This window comes from Ailuropoda melanoleuca, chromosome 8 (genome assembly GCF_002007445.2).
Source record: "Ailuropoda melanoleuca isolate Jingjing chromosome 8, ASM200744v2, whole genome shotgun sequence".
NCBI classification, from domain to species: domain Eukaryota; kingdom Metazoa; phylum Chordata; class Mammalia; order Carnivora; family Ursidae; genus Ailuropoda; species Ailuropoda melanoleuca.
In genome coordinates, this window is record NC_048225.1 from 82879919 (window position 1) to 82900463 (window position 20545).

A 20545-nucleotide genomic window follows, 5' to 3' on the forward strand; every position below is an offset into this window, starting at 1 on the left:
TGGTCTGATACACCCACATGTTACAGTAAGTACCCTTTTCTCAGGTATTCTTCTTTTTCAGGATAAAAAAAATCTGTAATTGTTGAATGACCCTGTTGTGCACCTGAAACTAATATACCATTGATAATTCTACTTCAATTAAAAACCACCACAACAACACTTTTTGTCTTCAACTAGCAGTTATCAGTTACCTGGAAATAAGGTTTGTAAAAGGAAAACTGAGTTAAAAAACGCTATGTGTTCCTTTAAAAAAATTTTTTTTTGAATTATCTGGAGATAATTGTGTCTTAAGGCACAATAATTAAATTCAGGGTGAATCCTTCTGACTTAATGTCAACTGGGAAGAGAAGGTGTTCTGAAGCCCAAAGAGAATACCCTATCCTTAACATAGTACATTAATGTAATGTTTCTGATGGGTCATATACATCACAGGTTTGTGATTAAAGTATAATTATTTTTGTTTTACTAAATGAAAGCTTTTAAATTTTAAACTTAGCTCTCCTTAGTAACATTTTAGTTTCTTACAACTTCCTCAGCTATTTTCTCTCAAGTTTCTGCTTGACCTGTCCCACCTTGAAAGTTAATTTTTGCAGGTCCCAAGAAGAGCTCTTTATTTTCTGACTTTGACAAGTTCTGTGGACTGTTGCATGAATCTCTTTTGTGTTTGCCAAGCAGCTGTCCAGAATTAGAAAGAGAGCTTGAATGTGCGGGAAAATGAGTGGATGTAGAGTGTGCAAAGCTTTGACAACAAAATGGTATTTGGGAGATATCTCTGTAAGTGGATTCCAGTCAAGGTGTGGGAGAATTTTATGAGCTGAGGCTAGATAGGAAGCAAAGAAAGGATTACTTAGGTTATATCAGGGCATCTCAGCATTTAGATTAATTTTATCATTGATAAAAAGCTATAAATGAGAAAACAGTGTGGAGGTCCCTTAAAAAGTTAAAAATCGAGCTACCCTATGATCCAGCCATTGTGCTACTGGTTATCTACCCCAAAGATACAGACGTAGTGAAGAGAAGGGCCATATGCACCCCAATGTTCATAGCAGCATTGTCCACAATAGCTAAATCGTGGAAGGAGCCGAGATGCCCTTCAACAGATGACTGGATTAAGAAGCTGTGGTCCATATATACAATGGAATATTACTCAGCTATCAGAAAGAACGAATTCTCAACATTTGCTGCAACATGGACGGCACTGGAGGAGATAATGCTAAGTGAAATAAGTCAAGCAGAGAAAGACAATTATCATATGATTTCTCTCATCTATGGAACATAAGAACTAGGAGGATCGGTAGGGGAAGAAAGGGATAAAGAAAAGGGGGGTAATCAGAAGGGGGAATGAAACATGAGAGACTATGGACTNATGAAGCATGAGAGACTATGGACTATGAGAAACAGAGGGCTTCAGAGGGGAGAGGGGTGGGGGAATGGTGATGGGTAGTAAGCAGGGCACGTATTACACGGTGCACTGGGTGTTACATGCAACTAATGAATCATCGAACTTTACATCAAAAACCAGGGATGTACTGTATGGTGACTAACATAATATAATAAAAAANCACGTATTACACGGTGCACTGGGTGTTACATGCAACTAATGAATCATCGAACTTTACATCAAAAACCAGGGATGTACTGTATGGTGACTAACATAATACAATAAAAAATAGTATTATATTAAAAAAAGCTATAAATGAGTGTTTAAGAAAAGGAATGATGTAATTTGATTTGAATTTCTGAAAGTTGTTTTATCCCCCCCCCACCCCGTGCCTTGTATACTATTCTTGTGGTAGGCAAGACAATATTCAAGAGTCCTTGTAGGGTGAGAAAGGTGGGGATCACGTAGGGTGATGACTGAGTGGATACAGAATGGAGGACAGATTTGGGATATATTTTGGTGGTAGAAAGCACAGAAAATATTACTAAATGTTGGGTGTGAGAAAGAGTATGAAGTCAAGGATTCATGTTTTATTTGATTTTTTTTTTAAGTAACCAGGTAAATGCCAGTGGTTTTCTGTGAAATGATGCTGTCAGGAGAGAGAGCACTTTCGAGGAATATCACAAGTTCTGATTTGGACACACAATGGCTGAGATGCCACGGACAATAAAACTTTGATATGTAAATTACAGAGTTGGATAGATGGGTCTAGCCAGGACATATACATTTGGGATTATCCCCATATGAATGATGATATCAAATTGGGAAAGAATATTGAATGACAAGAACAGAGAGCTCAGGACTGAGCCCAGAAGCATTCTAACATTTAGGTGTCAGACAGAAGAGGAATAGGGGTAGCAAAGTAGACAGAAAAAATGGAGGATGTGGAAATTGGGAGGGAAAAAATGTAGTAATGAATGTTGTCATAGAAATGGAGAGAAGAAAGTGACTAAAGGGAGAGAAAATATGCCAGAATGATTAAAGTGAAACCTGTGGGTCAGCCTGGATGGTCTCTCATTCTAATTCCACTACGTACTAAGTATGTATTTTAGGGCAATGTATCAAGCCTAGTTGAAGCTTTGTTGGCTCCTCTTTATCCGTAAAAGGCTTTAAAATGTATGCTTGTTCTAATGTTTCAATAGGTTGCTTTGGTTGTAGACTAAATAAGTTGATACATCTGTCGAGAAGACTGAAAATATGACAGATTTGACTACTTGGAGGCCAGCAATAACTGTAACAGAAATAGTTTTGGAAGGAATACATGGTGCAGAACCTAAGTAGAGTTTACTGAAGAAAAATAATCAGTAAGCACTTCAGTACAGCGTGTGGTCCTAACTCTTTCAAGACGTTTGTGTGACTATGTTGAATAGGAATGCAGAATATTGCTAGAGGAAATCATACACCAAAGGGAAGATTCTTTTTTTTTTTTTAAAGATGGAGGACTTTAGAGCCAAGTGAATGCTAAATAGGATATAATAGAGACTGAATACTCGAGGTAGACATTTCCCCGTGGGGGTGGGAGGGAAAGGAAAGGGAACCGGAGCTCTGCGGAAGCACGAGGTTTCTGTGGCAACACAGCTACTTCCAACTTTGTGATAGGAGGAAGGAAGGAAAACAGATGTATAAATCTCATGCTGGAAAGGAGCAGGAGCTGATGGTTTCCACTTTCCTTTGAAGTATAAGACAGAGTCACCTGAGATTGAACGGTGCATGGAGAAAGGAGGAGAACACCACTTAGGAAGAATAAAAAAGGTTTAAAATAGAGACTTCAAGAAAGGGGCACACAGTGAGTTTATTACTGAGATGAGGTAGGCTGGCTTAGTAGTGTCTTGGTCCCAGTTAAAGCTGATTAATTCAGGCTGTCAACAAACACCTGTTTATGAGCTAGAAATAGGCCAGGAGAGAATGGTGAAAACCCACAAACATGGGCCTTTTGGGAGATATCATTCCAATATGAAAAAAAAAAAAACACAAAAAAAACAAAAAACAACCAACCAATGAATTAAGTGAAATAATGAACCAGATGATAAAAACATTTTAAATATATTTTATATGTAACTGTGTTCAAAGAAACAAAAGAATCCAAGAAATTGGAAAATGGGAGGGCTCTATTTTCTATAGGACAGCATATGCACAAAGAAAGGCTGAAAACACTTCAGGATAGAGATGGGGGTCTGTGTGACAGCTGAAGCAGCAAAGAACTTGAACTATTTAAAAAATCCAAAGATCAAAAAGCCTGGAGTCTGGATTGCCAGGGGGAGAGAGATGTCAGTTATGCTGGAAGTGTAGGCAGGAAATGGATCATAAAGAGATTGGATTTTCTTCTAAGTAAAAGGGGAGGCTTTTAAGATGATCATGAATTTCTTTTCTGGGATTAGAGACAGACCCAAGTTTTATGAAATCAGAAACTTTAACAATGTTGAGGGGCCGTCTTTAAAGAAGAATTCAAGATCATGAATATGTAATTCCTGTGATATTTCCAATGTCACCACATGTCAGAAAAATGGGATGGAGTAGAAGTTGGAGTGACAGGGACAGTGGTAAAAATTGATGTGGCCAATAAGGCTTTTATTGCAAATTTTATAAAACTTATGACCTTGTGAACCCATTGGTAGGAATTCACCAGCATGGTAAGTCCTCTCAAAGTTGAATGAACAAAGGACAGTTTAGTGTTCTTTTCAAATAACTTCCCTCTACCATGTAGCAGAAAATTGCACAAAGATTGGCTGTTGTCTGACTTTATTGTCCTGGGAATTTTCTCCTTTTGGGAGAGGTTTCCAAAGAATTATTGTTGGGGTATCTGGGTGGCTCAGTTGGTTAAGTCCCTGACTTTGGCTCAGGTCATGATCTCAGGATTGTGGAATCGAGCCCTGCATTGGGCTCCACACTCACTGGGGAGTCTGCTTGTCCTTTTCTCTCCCTGCACCCCCCCCACCATTCATGCTCTCTCTCAAATAAATAAAATCTTAAAAAAAATAAAAGGATTATTATCATAAACCACTTAAGCCAAACAGTATTTCCAGCAATCTTAAATAAATGTACACTTAAAAAAATTCGTACTAGCATTTCCAAGTATCAGTGCCTGGATTTATGATTTTGACTTTTGGATAAAGATAGTATCTCTAATACAGGGTATGCCCATTCAAACTCTTCTTTACATTACATTTTAAGAGTCACTATCTCTATATAACAGTTGGGAAATAGCCAACAGCCAAGACTTATCATTATCATTATTATTGTTTTTGGTGTTGTTTAAGGCAACATTTTTCACAATGTGATACAACAGAAAGTAATAGACAAAGATAACGTACAAATAAAAGAATTGCTATGTAGAAGTTTGAAGTAGAATTTTAGGAGAGATTCCCTGTAGTTCTCGTCAAGTGTGACCTTCTCAACTAAGCTATAAAATTCAACATTAAAGCAAAAAAGCAAATTTGCAGAGTTATTTTTTGTGGCATTACTTTTATTATTTTTTTTTAAGATTTTATTTATTTATTCAAGAGAGATAGAGACAGCCAGCGAGAGAGGGAACACAAGCAGAGGGAGTGGGAGAGGAGGAAGCAGGCTCATAATGGAGGAGCCCGATGTGGGGCTCGATCCCATAATGCCGGGATCACGCCCTGAGCCGAAGGCAGACGCTTAACCACTGTGCCACCCAGGCGCCCCTGCGGCATTACTTTTAAAAATAGTTGTCTTACATCTAATTTTATGATATGTGTTAATACTTGACTTATAGATAGTATGAATATTCTTTTTAATATTCTAATTTTTAAATTTCAGTTTTTTAATTTTATAAGTTAGTTAGCAAGATAGGATTTCTAATAAGAAAAATGCAGTTTTTGATAATACTTAGCAATGTCACAAATATCACAAATTTTAAGGAATAATTTTACACCTTCCTAATGTGAATCAGAACAATTAGCAATTTATTAAGTTACTATAATTATAGATAAAATAAGAATAGATAGTTGTATATTGCATAAATATTCAGGACACCTAGAATATGACTATCCTTGAACATGTTTCTTCATTTTGTTTCGTGTTTTAGTTTGATTTCTTCACTTACAAAGTATCGATTAAACTTTTTAAATGTTCCTCTAACTAAAATACATAGAAATGTTTCTCTTTAGAGTTCTAGGTCCCCAATAATATTAAACAAAAATATCAATTTTTTTAAAAGATTTTATTTATTTATTTGACAGAGAGAGAGAGACAGCCGGCGAGAGGAACACAAGCAGGGGGAGTGGGAGAGGAAGAAGCAGGCTCCGGGCAGAGCAGAGAGCCCGATGAGGAGCTCGATCCCAGGACACTGGGATCACACCCTGAACCGAAGGCAGACGCTTAACGACTGAGCCACGCAGGCGCCCCCAAAATACCAATTTTTATTTAAGTGTGTAATTTAAAAATTGTAGCATTAGTTGTTTTAATGTGAGACAATGCTTTTCTGTTTTGAGAGTCTGAAAAATATATCATTAAATTTTATAAATGTCAGTTTTAAAAATCAGATCCATTATAGACAAACTGACTTTACAAATAAATTATTAGGACACATCTATTGCTGTTCAACACCTTAATATTTCTCAGAGTCCTGTGTGGATTTAGAAGGTCTATAAAATCTAAAATGCAACAGTTTTCGAAGAAGAGAATTTATCTGAAGCCCCTCTGTATATGTAATACCTTGCCCTCCCCCCCCGTTATTATGTGACACATGTAAAATTTACTTTGGTAATGATTAATTATATATTCTTATTAATTTTTTTACCTTTTTTATAGAAAGAGAATGTGAGATTCCTCTATTAGAAAAACACTTAATTGTTGAGCCCAGAAAAGACAAATATAAAGTTGGAGACGTGTTGAAATTCTCCTGCAGACAAAGATTGACAAGAGTTGGACCAGATTCAGTTCAGTGTTACCACTTTGGATGGTCCCCTAATTTTCCAACATGTAAAGGTGAATGTTTATCCTACAATTGCTGAAACAAGAATTAGAAATTAATCTCCAATTGTTTATTGAAATATGTAGTAGGAGTATCCATAGATATTTGCAGGGTGTCTGACACCAAAGGGACTTTTGTTACTTTTCCTTTTGCCTACAATTCCGCCATTAGTATTGGACACTTTTGATAGCATTGGCCTTAACTCATTGATTGTGTCTAAACAATATTAAGCAACTTTTGGTCAAGTCCATTACATGTATGGCTTAATCAAAGTTAAATATGTTGATCAATTGCTTGTCTCTTGTCTCAAATGATGGTACTTTTAAAAAAAAGGTTTTGATAAAATGTTGCATGAAATATGAATATTAATATACTTATATAGCCACATTTACTAATTGGTTTGGATACATGTTTAGAATATCTAGATCATTGAACGTGTTTTTTTGTTACTTTTTCCTATTTGTCTGAACTGTACTTTCAAAACTGAATTCGGGGTTTTACCAAGGTGTTTAATCCACCCTTGAAGTTTCTTATGTTTATAGGATTGTAAGGTAGTCAGAAAATATTTTTTGTGTCTTTATTTTTTTTATGTGTCATATCTAAGACATTTTGCAAATCTCAGTTCACAAAGATTTTCTCCTATGTTTTCTAAAGGTTTTAGGTTTTACATTTAGGTCTATGCTCTACTTTTAGTTAATTTTTGTATATGAGATATGATAGAATCAAAGCTCTGATTTGATTTGTATATGGGTATCCAATTTTTCTACATCAATTTGTAGAAAAAATGGTCATTTTCCCTTGAATTGCCTTTTGCAGCTTTGTCAAAAATCAATTGTCCATATAGATGTGAGTCTATTTCTGAACTCCATTCTGTTTTTTGTCATTGTCTTTATGCCCAAACCAAAGCTTCTTAATTACTGTTTTGTAATAAGTATTGAAATCACATGTTAACCCTTCAAACTTTTCTTCTTTTTCATTTTTTAAGCCATTCTAGGTTCTTTGCATTTGCATGTGAATATTACAATCAGTTTGTCAATTTCTACAAAAAAACCTGCAGTGATTTTGAATGGGGTAATATCACTGGGGAAAATTGGTATCTTAACAATATTAAATCTTCTAAACTATAATTTCTTCTTTTATTTGGGCCTTTAGATTATCTCTATGATGCTTTCTCATTTTTAGTTTATCAGTTTTGTACATCTTTAGCCAGATTTATGCCTATATATATTGAATATATTTTCAAGGCATGGATATACTAATAGGCTAGTTCACTATAATGGAACTGGGAAATGAATCTGTTGTTATCCCCATTTTTTTTACTGCTTAAGAATGCTATAAGAAATTATGTAATGAATAATAAAGTGATTAAAGAAAAAAAATCTCTCCATTTTAGTGGATTTTTAAGTTATAAAATAGACACTGTAACCATTATTTACACAGTATTTCTCTTGCAGAGCTAGTAAGATCCTGTGGTACACCTCCTCAACTCCCCAGTGGGGAGGTTAAAAAAACAAACAAAGAAAATTATGAACACAATCAATTAGTGGAATATGTTTGCAACCCTGGATTTTTGATGAAGGGTCCTAATATAATTCAATGTGTTGATGGAGAATGGACAAAGTTGCCCGTATGTATTGGTAATGTATAAAAATCATGAATATTCAAACTTGATTAAATCAACACTTTTTGTTTATATTCATTTAACCACATAAATTATTTTTTAAAGATAAGCATATTTTTGTGAAATTTTTACAGAGGGCACTACATGTGGAGATATACCGGCACTTGAGTATGGCTATGTTGTTGAGTCTTCTGCCCCTCCCTATCACCACGGAGATTCAGTGGAGTTCAGTTGCAGAGAAACATTTACATTGATTGGACACAGATCAATTACATGTGCTGGAGGAATGTGGACCCAACTTCCTCAGTGCGTTGGTAAGAATAGCATTTCTTTTTTCTTAATTTAAAAAAAAATTTTAAAGTGTTTTTTTAAAGATTTTGTTTATTTATTTGAGAGAGAGTATGAGTGAGAGCACAAGCTGGGTGGAGGGGCAGAGGGCAAGAGAGCTGCAGGCTCCCCACTGAGCAGGGAGCCCAAAACACAGGGCGATCCCGGGACCCCGGGGTCATGACCTGAGCCCAAGGCAGACGCTTAACCAACTGAGAGACTCAGGTGCCCCAAATAGCATTTCTTGATATATACAGATATAATGATATTTTTGAAATTTAGAGATTATTTGTGAAAATGTCAGGTCTTAAATTATAATGTATTCAAACATTTGTTGTTTATAGTTCAATATGTATCTACAGAGGAAAAATATTAATTAGCAATTGAATTTATGAATTTTTCTGTCCCTGATGTTAACATTGTTTGTAAGTGTGAAGCTAAATTTTACTTGCAGGTATATATATGATTAAACTATGCACACCTATTACCAAGAAAATATAACTATCTTTACATAAATACCATTTTTGTTTTTATATGGCACTCTTTCTTTCAGGCCCTGGAAAACAAAGAAGCGAAGTTGAGAAAATACCCATTTGCTCCACTCCCATAGGAATCTTGCCACTCTCAAAGCTTCTAACAATAACGATTGCTCAGCCTGTTTTGAATGCAGCACAAAGAAGTGCATGTGCTGGAGGGTGGGTGGATGCGTGTCAGGCTTTCCTGGACAGGAGCATAACTCAGTCAAGGGGGGCAGTCGAAGGTGGGCCAGGAAAACAATTTCTGAATCATCCTGTCCTTAGAGGCCTAACCTGGAGAACCTTGGGTCTTTCACTTTTCCCTTTGAATGAGTTCTTTCCAAGAGTTTTCCTGAGTTCTACATTCAAAGAGAGCCCTGGATGCCCAGTCTTACTTATTCATCTGATTTCTAGGCATTTATTAACCCAGGAGAAGATATAGGAGAGCAGAGACTTGTACTTGTTTTGTTCACTGACGTATTCCCAGTACACAGAAGACTGGCTGGCATAGAGGAGACATTTGATAGGAGTTTGTTAACCAGGTCAATACATTTTGTTGCTTATTAGCACAGTTTGCTCAACACATTCCTGTCAAAGGTACTGCCAGTCACCCCAAGACCAAACCTCATTTTTGTGCTCTTTTATCCCCGCAAATGATCTCACCTCATTTCTTTCCTATGGGGGAAAAACCCAAGGTAATATCAGGCATGAAAACTCTCAGCGTTTCAGCATAACTTACACCAAAACATCTGCTTCAATGGTTGCTCTCCCCCGGCCTCAGAGTTTGCCTTCTTAACATTAGTCTTCTACCTGTATTAAATTTTTTTTTAAAGATTTTATTTATTTATTCAACAGAGATAGAGACAGCCAGTGAGAGAGGGAGCACAAGCAAGGGGAGTGGGAGAGGAAGAAGCAGGCTCATAGCAGAGGAGCCCGATGTGGGGCTCGATCCCATAACGCCGGGATCACGCCCTGAGCCGAAGGCAGACACCCAACTGCTGTGCCACCCAGGCGCCCCTACCTGTATTAAATTTAATAGAACCTTCTTGGCTAGCTTAGGTTTTGCTCCAGTTTTCCCCCTAAACATTTACTTTGTACCTCTACTCTTTCTTTCACTCTTCTCCATATGTTTATTTTCTTCTAATAAAGAAATCCTTTCAAAAATTGGACATGACAGCAACCAACAACACTCTTCTTGATTATAGATCTTTCTTCAGTTACCCTGCCTTGAGGAATACCTTCTTTTATCTTGTTCAACACCCTGGACCCGTTCTAAAAATAGGACTAAGCCTTGAGCCTCTAGTTTGTTTTGAATTAGCCTCCTTTTTTTTTTTTTAAGTTGCATTACAAAATCTTTACTTTTCTTTGGCCAGGCACTTGACTTTCCTCTGTTCATCCTTGCCTGACTCTGCATTTTAAACCATTGACAAATACTGGCAAAGACCTACAACGAGATTTTATCAACTTCAAAAAGGACTACCATTTTTATTGAATTATTGAAATATATTATATAAAAGCTTCTATAGTCCATAATTAACATATTGAAGCAAGCAATATGTTTATCATTATGGCATTATAATATTATTGGATTATAGAATGATCAGGTGTAAAAAAATTGCTTCTCGAAGATTCTAAGAGTATATGTGGAAGACAGTTCATGCCTTTAAACAATAAATTTCTTTTTTTAGGTGGATTTTAATTTATATATATTTATTTATTTATAATTGACATGCAGCATTATGTTTTAGGTATACAAGGTAATGATTTGTTATTTGTATACATTGTGAAATGATCACAATAAGTCTAGTTAACGTCCATTACCATATATTTACAGAATGTTTTTTTCTTGTGATGAGATCTTTAAAGGTCTACTTTTTTTTTTTTTTGAGAGAAAGGAAGCATGTGTGTGAGCAGGGTTGGGGGAGGGGCAGCAGGAGAGGGAGAGAGAGAAACTTGAGCAGGCTCTATGCCCAGCATGAAGCCTGAGGCAGGGCTCGATCTCATGACCCTGAGATCATAACCTGAGCCAAAATCAAGAGTCAGAGGCTTAACTGACTGAGCCACGTGTCCCTCAAGATCTACTTTCTTAGTAACTTAAAAATATGCAGCACGGTATTGTTAACTGTAGTCATTATGCGGTACATTACATCCCCATGACTTATTTATTTTATAACTGAAAGTTTGTATTTGACTGCCTTCACCCATTTCACCCACCACCACCTCTGGTAATTACCAATTTGTTCTTTATATCCATGAGCTTTTGTTTTGTTTTTTAGATTCCACGTATAAGTAAATGATATGGTATTTATTTGAATTATTTTCCTTATCATAATGCCCTAAGTTCCATCCATGTTGTTGCAAATGGATAGATTTTATTGTTTTTTATGGCTGAATAATATTCTATTGTGTTTATATACCACCTCTTCTTTATCCGTTCATGAGTTGATGGACATTTAGATTGCTTCCCTACCTCGGCTATTGTAAATAATGCTGCAATAAATATGGGGGTGCACATCTTTTCGAATTAGTGTTTTCATTTTTTTTTTCAGATAAATACTTAGAAGTGAAATTGCTAGACCATATGGTAGTTCTATTTTAAATTTTTTGGGGAACCTCCATACTGTTTTCCAAAGTGGCTATACCAATTTACATTCCCACCAGTAGTGCACAAGGGATCCATTTTCCCCACATCTTCATCAAAGCTTGTTGTTTCTTGTCTTTTTGATAATAGCCACAGGTATGAGGCCATATCACGTTGTGTGGTTTTGAGTTGTATTTCCCTAATGGTTAGAGATGTTGAACATCTTTCCATGTGCCTGTTGGCCATTCGTATGTCTTGTTTGGGAAAATGTCTCCTCAGGGCACCTGGGTGGGTCAGTTGGTTAAGCATCTAACTCTTGATTTCAGCTCAGGTCATGATCTCAGAGTTGTGAGATCGAGCCCAGTGTCAGGCTACATGCTGGGCATGGAGCCTGCCTAAGATTCTTTCTCTCCCTCTCCCTCTGCCCCTCCCTCCCCTGCTTGCACTCGTGCACATCATCTCTCTCTCAAAAAAAAAAAAAAAGTCTCTTCAGGTCCTCCACCCATTTTTTAATCAGATTATTTAGTTTTCTTTGCTATTGAGTTATATGAGTTTCTTATATATTTTGGCTGCTAACCCTCTTTATCAGATATATGATTTGCAAATATTTTCTCCCATTCAGTAGGTCACCTTTTCATTTCGATCATTTCCTTTGCTGTGCAGAAGCTTTTTACTTTGATGTAGTCCCACTGGTTTAATTTTTACTTCTGTTGCCTTTGGCTTGGGAGTCAGATCCAAAAAAAAACATCATCAAGACTGATGTCAAGGAACTTACTATGTTTTCTTCCAGGAATTTTATGGTTTTAGGTCTTACATTTAAGTCTTTAACCCATTTTAAGTTGATTTTTGTATATGGTATAGGATAGTTGTCCAATTTAATTCTTTTGCATATGGCTCCTCAGTTTTTCCAACATTGTTTATTGAAGAGACTGTCCTTTCCTCATTGTATATTCTTGGCTTTTTTGTCGTAAATTAACTGATCATATATGTGGATTTTTTTTCTGGGCTCCCTATTCTGTTACATTGATCTATGTGTCTATTCGTACGCCAGTACCATATTGTTTTGGTTTATATAGGTTTGTTATAATAGTTTGAAATCAGGGATTTTGATGGCTCTAGCATCTTCCTTTGTCAAGATTTCTTTGGCAATTCGGGGTCTTTTGTGGTTCCATGCAAATTTTAGGATTATTTTTACTATTTCTGTGTAAACACCCAATTTCTTATTCCAAGTACCTGTCTCTGTCTTTTGGTGATCATACAAAATATTTGCTTAAATATTCATATCCTATACATCTTAGATGTACTTTTAAATTTATATCACAGTATCATTTTTGATAAAATGTGTTTAAGTTGGCAGTTTCATATATTCTATTTCCACAAATAATTGTTCTTATTTTAATATTTAAGATTATGGATTAAAAATAATATAGAGATGCTTGAAATAAGGAAGCAAATAATTGTGAACATTTGCACAGATTTCAAATATGGGACCAAATTCAGTTATGCGATGACTATTCCCTATGTACATCATCAAAAAAAACCCTTTTATGGTCTTCCATTCCACAAAGTGCAAAATGTCTTTATGATGGATATTTTCTCTGATATTTCAAAGACTGGATACAAGACTTACACTCATACATGCTAGCCCCTCTCATGCAGTATGATCAGGATGACTCAGTGAAATTTATGAGCATGAAGTCTAATTTCATTAGACTATGGACTCTATACCTATTTTTATACTTTTTTAAAAATTTAAATTCAATTAATTAACATATAGTTATTATTAGCTTTAGAGGTAGAGTCAGTGATTCATCAGTCTTATTCAACACCCAGTGGTCTTTATATCATGTGCCCTCCTTAAAGCCCATTACCCAGTTGTTCCATCCCCCCACCCCCCTCCTCTCCAGCAACACTCAGTTTGTTTCCTATGATTAAGAGTCTCTTATGATTTGTCTTCCTCTTTGATTTTGTCTTGTTTTATTTTTCCCTCTCTTCTCCTATGATCCTCTGTTTTGTTTCTTAAATTCCACATATCAGTGAGATTGTATGATAATTGTCGTTCTCTGACTGATGCATTTCACTTAGCATAATACCCTCTAGTTCCATCCATGTCATTGCAAATGGCAAGATTTCATTTTTTTTTTGATGGCCGAGTAGTATTCCATGATATGGAGATATATATATATATATCTATCTATCTATCTCACCTCTTCTTTATCCATTCGTCTCTCGACAGACATCTAGGACATCTAGGCTCTTTCCATAGTTTGGCTGTCATGGACGTTGGTGCTATAAACATTGGGGTGCAGATGCACCTTCAGTTCACTACATTTGTATCTTTGGGGTAAATACCTAGTAGGTCAATTGCTGGGTTATAGGGTAGCTCTTTTTGAGGAACCTCCATACTGTTTTCCAGAGTGGCTGCACCAGCTTGCATTCCCACCAACAGTGTAAGAGTGTTCCCCTTTCTCCACATCCTCACCAACATCTGTCATTTCCTGACTTGTTAATTTTAGCCATTCTGTCTGGTGTGAGGTGGTATCTTGTGGTTTTGATTTGTATTTCCCTGATGCCAAGTGATGTGGAGCATTTTTTCATATGTCTGTTGGCCATTTGGATGTCTTTTTTGGAGAAATGTCTGTACATGTCTTCTGCCCATTTCTTGATTGGATTATTCTTTGGGTGATGAGTTTGATAAGTTCTTAAAGATTTTGGATGCTAGCCATTTATCTGATATGTCATTTGCAAATATCTTCTCCCATTCTGTAGGTTGTNAAACATTTGCAAATATCTTCTCCCATTCTGTAGGTTGTCTTTTGGTTTTGTCAACTGTTTCCTTTGCTATGCAAAAGCTTCTTATCTTGATGAAGTCCCAATAGTTCATTTTTGCCTTTGTTTCTCTTGCCTTTGGAGACTTGTCTAGCAAGAAGTTGGTGAGGCCCAGGTCAAAGAGGTTGCTGCCTGTGTTCTCCTGCCTGACAGGATTTTNTCTTGCCTTTGGAGACCTGTCTAGCAAGAAGTTGGTGAGGCCCAGGTCAAAGAGGTTGCTGCCTGTGTTCTCCTGCCTGACAGGATTTTGATGAATCCCTGTCTCACATTGAGGTCTTTCATCCATTTTGAGTCTATTTTTGTGTATGGTGTAAGGAAATGGTCCAGTTCCATTCTTCTGCATGTGGCTGACCAATTTTCCCAGCTCCACTTTTTGAAGAGACTGTCTTTTTTCCATTGGATATTATTTCCTGTTTTGTTGAAGACTAGTTAAGCATAGAGTTGAGGGTCCATTTTTGGAGTCTGTATTCTGTTCCATTGATCTATGTGTCTGTTTTTGTGCCAGTACCATGCTGTCTTGATGATGACAGCTTTGTAATAGAGCTTGAAGTCTGGGATTGTGAAGCCTCCAGCTTTGGTTTTCTTTTTCAACATTCCTTTAGCTATTCAAGGACTTTTCTGGTTCCATACAAATTTTAAAATTGTTTGTTCCAGCTCTCTATAGCTATTTTTTATGTAGTGGTTGTTTTGATTTTTATAATTAGTCTTTTCAAGGGAATATTTTCATTTTACAGCAACCAATGAACTTAAGAAATGTAAACTATCACAGTTATTTGACTATGAGGTGGTTGAATTTGGTCATAACACCAACATAAGTTACAAATGTAAAGGAAGATCGGAACACAAACACTCAATCTGCATAAATGGAAGATGGGATCCTGAAATAGCCTGCACAAGTAAGCTCTTATTTATAATATTTTCAAGAATTTGATTTCTTTCTGACTTGTAAAGGAATGATCTTATGTCTTAAAAAATTAGCTATTCATTATTCAAATAATAAAACATAACTGAAACACTGCTTTTAAATATTGATTGTATCATGTGTATTAGCTATATAACAAACCACCTAGAAACTTGGTTGGAAATTAACATCTGGGCAGTAGGTGTACTCATTACTATTGGAAGGGCTTTAACTCCTTTTATTACACACAAATGTGCCTATGCCCATACCTATGCCTATAAGTAGTATGTATCTGTGTATCTATATATCCATTTACGTATCTATCCATGTATATATTCATGTATGTATTATCTCTCTAATCATCTTTTTATTTTTGTGTTTATCTGTCTTGAAACCTCTGCATCCTATTAACACTACCAATTCCAATTGAATAGCACAGGCTTTATATTCCAGTTTTCCACTTTTAGTATTTTGTCTCTCTCTTCTCTATCTGTAGGACACCTTATCTCACTATCTTCAATATTTTAACCAATTTTCTCAAGCCTAGAATACATAGAAAGTAGTGTCATACCAATAGGGAAATCCGATCTACTATCTACATTTCAACATATTTTTTAGTTCTTTTTTGAAAGGAAATAAATATTTGCATGCAATGAAGTACATGTGTTCTACAATAAGTTCTAGAATCTTTAGAGTTTTAGCATTTATATTTAGGTATATCATCCATCTTACTTTACTTTTTGAGTTTGGTGTAAAATAGGGGTTGATTTAAAAAATATAGATGCCAGTTCTAGCAATATGTATGGGAAAGACTTTGAAATAAATCAGTTAAGTATGTAAATATTGACCTATTTCTAGACTCTATCAGCCCATGTATCCATTTTTCTATTCTTATTCCTGCCACATTGCTTTATAATAAGTTTTGTATTCTCCAATTATGTTCTTGCTTTTCAAAATTGTTTTACTTATTCTGGTCTTTTCATTTCCATAAAATTTTCAAGGAAAGCTTATGAATTTCTATAAGATATCTGCTTGTGTAATGAAATGGGTGGTTAATAACAGAAATAACAGAATATATAACAGAAATAAAGAAAATACACAAAATAACAATGTTAGCAGTACACATTGAAATCTATGGGACAGAGCAAAGGCAAAGATATCTATAGCTTTAAACCATGCATTCTAAGACAAGGAACAAAATAAAAGCAATAAGAATTACCATCTAGAATTTAGAAAAGAACATGGACCCAAAGAACTTGGAAGGAATGAACAATTAAAGTATAAATTGTTATAATGAGAAGCTAAAAAAAGCATAAACATCTGGCTTACAGAATAATAATTCAGCTTTTAGGGAAATCTGGTAAGTACATCAATTTCTGGCTAGGCTTATCAAGAGGAAATATAAGTTTAGATTATTAGGACAAAAAATGGTTAAACATCAGACATCAGACATAAAAGAAAATACATTGAAAAAATATGCCAAGATACTTAAATAAAAAAAAAATATTTGAGAGAGTGAGAGAGAGAGCACGACACAGGGGGAGGGGCAGAGAGAGAGGGAGAAGCAGGCTCCATCCCAAGACTCTGGGATCATGACCTGAGCCAAAGGCAGACACATAACTGACTGAGCCACCCAGGCACTCCAAGTAAAAATATTTTTTATGAAATATACAATACTCATAGAAGATTTGACATTAGTAGCATGAATGAAGTTTACACAGTCAAATATTTCCTTGAATTGAAGATAAAATGTGGACAACTGAAAAGGACTTCGACGACTTCCCAGTATATACTCACAAAAAACTTAATGAAATAAAGATATGATGTGACAGGAGAAAGCAAAATCAAGAAATCATAGAGTTCTAAAAGCTTCCAGGTATAGTCATCCAGAGTCCTTCCTCAGTTGACCAGGACATGCTTTGCCTTCAAATTATTAACTGCCCAGATATATCCAAGGTGTCTCAGTTTTATGGGAGTTCAGACAGTAGTTTACAGAGAAGTCTTTTATATCCCACTGGTCATGCGACTAAAGTCAGGCTGTCTAATCCATTGAACTGTTCATCTGTCTATATATCTTTAAACAGCGTGCGCAAGCTAGTAAATGATATCTCCAGGGAGTTTTGGATGTTAAGTAACATACTATAAATCACTAGTGAACATATTTCATTTTTATCTTGGCCAAGAATTTGTATCAGACCAATTGATGGTTAACTAATGTGATTCTTCCTGTGGCTAATCACCTTCCTTTGGTAGAATATCCTGTGAAGGTTTTAATCCAATCCCAATACATTTGATTGTGGACATCTGTAAAAAAGATCTTGATAGCAGTCTTTATTGAGTGCCTGATACTGAATGAGTAATTCAGCTAGAACATCCTAATGGTTAGAAATAGTTAAAGAGGTTTTATACAAACTATGCAAGATTGATCACAGAAAGAATGAAAAGAAGAAAGTACAAAGAAAACCATGAGAATAAGCCAAACATGATATACTAAAGTACTGTCCAAGCTGAAGAGTATAACATATTTAAGCCCAGAATGCCATTATTAATGTGATCATTTATGATGCATCATTTTGAGTTTTCTGCTTAATTATCCTTCTGATATTTTTAACATGTGATTTTTAAATCAAGAAATCTAATTTTAATATTTTTAGAGCTACAAATGCAGCCATGCCCACCTCCACCTCAGATTCCCAATGCTCAAGATATGACAACTACAGTGAATTACCAGGANATGAGTAATTCAGCTAGAACATCCTAATGGTTAGAAATAGTTAAAGAGGTTTTATACAAACTATGCAAGATTGATCACAGAAAGAATGAAAAGAAGAAAGTACAAAGAAAACCANGTGAATAATTCAGCTAGAACATCCTAATGGTTAGAAATAGTTAAAAGAGGTTTTATACAAACTATGCAAGATTGATCACAGAAAGAATGAAAAGAAGAAAGTACAAAGAAAACCATGAGAATAAGCCAAACGTGATATACTAAAGTACTGTCCAAGCTGAAGAGTATAACATATTTAAGCCCAGAATGCCATTATTAATGTGATCATTTATGATGCATCATTTTGAGTTTTCTGCTTAATTATCCTTCTGATATTTTTAACATGTGATTTTTAAATCAAGAAATCTAATTTTAATATTTTTAGAGCTACAAATGCAGCCATGCCCACCTCCACCTCAGATTCCCAATGCTCAAGATATGACAACTACAGTGAATTACCAGGATGGAGAAAAAATATCTGTTCTCTGTCAAGAAAATTATGTAATTCAGGATGCAGAAGAAATTGTGTGTAAAGGTGGAAGATGGCAGTCAGTACCACGCTGTGTTGGTCAGTAGTGCATAATTTGTTTTCTGATGTTCTTTCAAATGAAGTTAACTCTCCCCTGTGCTTTCTGTAAATAAGCAAGAGGAAGACCTTCTCTATATTCCACTTTATCTTGAAACAGTAAATTACAATCTTAGTATATAAATCAATCATCATTCTTTCACTGCTTCGGTGAAATGAACACAGACAAAAACTTTGGGTTACTATGTAGACATGAGATAAAATCTCCTTTTATGCCTATTTTACTCCTTATGATGAGCAAGACAAGAATGAAGGGGCATATTGAACAAGAAGATAGTAGTATAGATATTATGGAGACATATATGCTTGCAAGTTGCAAATATTTCAGTTTTAAATGATTTAATTTGTTCACATTGTCTTTATTTTAAAATCCCAAGTAGTATTTGATTGTATTTTTCAATGTAAGCATTGTATTGGTGCTTGACTCTTTGATCTCTGTTCTTCATATAGAAAAGATTCCATGTTCTCAACCGCCTCATATAGAACATGGAATCATGAAAGCATCTGGTTCTTCAGAAGAAAGGAAAGAAACATTTAATCGCAGGCTTTATGCACATGGCACTAAGTTAAGTTATATTTGTGAAGATGGTTTCAGGATATCTGGAGAAGACTGGATAATGTGCTACATGGGAAAATGGAGTTCTCCACCTCAGTGTGTAGGTGAGGACAGTATGCAAACTAAAATTCTATTTTCAGTGCAATTCATTGAATATAATCAGTTGTCATCAAAGTCATGATACAGAATCCTTTAGGTTTCTAAATATATGAAATCACTTATATCTAAGTATTTAAAATCATTTATGTTTATGTATTTTACCAAACTCAATTTTTGTATAATCAAATCAATCCTATTTTTGTTCATTTCATTATAGAGTCACTTTTAATTATGGCATTTAAAAAATTAAAACTAGAGTCACAGTAACACTAAACCTCCCTATTTGTATAAGTTTACCTATTCGCATTCAATTTATGTGAGTTGTAGTGCCCGCCTTGCCAGGAGGTTTTTTAAAAAAATTCTTGTTTTTTGGGGCGCCTGGGTGGTGCAGTCATTAAGTTTCTGCCTTCGGCTCAGGGCGTGATCCCGGCGTTCTGGGATCTAGCCCCCCCATCGGGCTCCTCTGCTAGGAGCCTGCTTCTTCCTCTCCCACTCCCCCTGCTTGTGTTCCCTCTCTTGCTGGGTGTCTCTCTCTCTCAAATAAATAAATAAAATCTTAAAAAAAAAACACATACAAAGGCAAAATGGATCTTTGAAAAAAAAATTCTTGTTTTTCCTACAGTGTTCCTTCTGACTTCTTACAATATATGGTACTTTTCTTAAGATGACTAATTCTCAGTGCTTTTCCTTTTATTATTCATTATTGGTTTGAGAAGCATTGAAAGTCTCTTTGCTAAATATATCGACATTTTTAGTTTCAGGTTCTTGCTCAGGTTGGCAGCTGGACACACACAGAATGATGGTTTTAGGAAGCATCTGTGCACCTGCTCTGTGATATGATCGTAGCTCCTATGTGATCATTTNGGAACACAAGCAGGGGGAGTGGGAGAGGAAGAAGCAGGTTCATAGCAGAGGAGCCTGATGTGGGGCTCGATCCCATAACGCCAGGATCAGGGCCTGAGCCGAAGGCAGACGCTTAACCACTGTGCCACCCAGGCGCCTCCAGGACAACTTCTGTTACACATTTTCAGACTTCTATTCTCTGTTCCTATATCACATTATTGTTTAATGTACTGTTAGCCTGTCAGTTATCTCCTTATATGTATATCATTTTCTAAGATACTTGACATAATTAAGGGTAGCAGATTTTGGCGGAAGCAAAAATGAGAAATACATGCATAATGCAGGTGGCCTGTATGGGCAGAAAGGAATGCAAATGTAAGTAGTATGGTCTCAAGCATTACTTGTGTCCATATTTCTCAAGGCTTTTTATATCCCCATCCCCCTGTTCTACTTTATTTATTTATTTATTTTAAAAAAAAAAAAAAAAAAAAAAAAAAAAAAAAAAAAAAAAAAAAAAAAAAAAAAAAAAAAAAAAAAAAAAAA

The 20545-nt window shown here is 35.6% G+C and overlaps 1 protein-coding gene across 1 annotated transcript in view; it reads left to right on the forward strand.

The window, feature by feature from the left end:
* The first annotated feature begins 6 nt into the window (after positions 1-6).
* The window catches only part of LOC100467310 (complement factor H-like), a 32199-nt gene continuing 11660 nt past the window's right edge, over positions 7-20545 (forward strand). The window contains exons 1-7 of the mRNA XM_034667651.1: positions 7-25; positions 6215-6391; positions 7832-8014; positions 8133-8312; positions 14985-15146; positions 18304-18486; positions 18955-19164. Coding sequence (XP_034523542.1) covers positions 7951-8014; positions 8133-8312; positions 14985-15146; positions 18304-18486; positions 18955-19164 — 799 coding nt within the window. The 5' untranslated portion in view covers positions 7-25; positions 6215-6391; positions 7832-7950. The remainder of the gene's footprint in view (positions 26-6214; positions 6392-7831; positions 8015-8132; positions 8313-14984; positions 15147-18303; positions 18487-18954; positions 19165-20545) is intronic.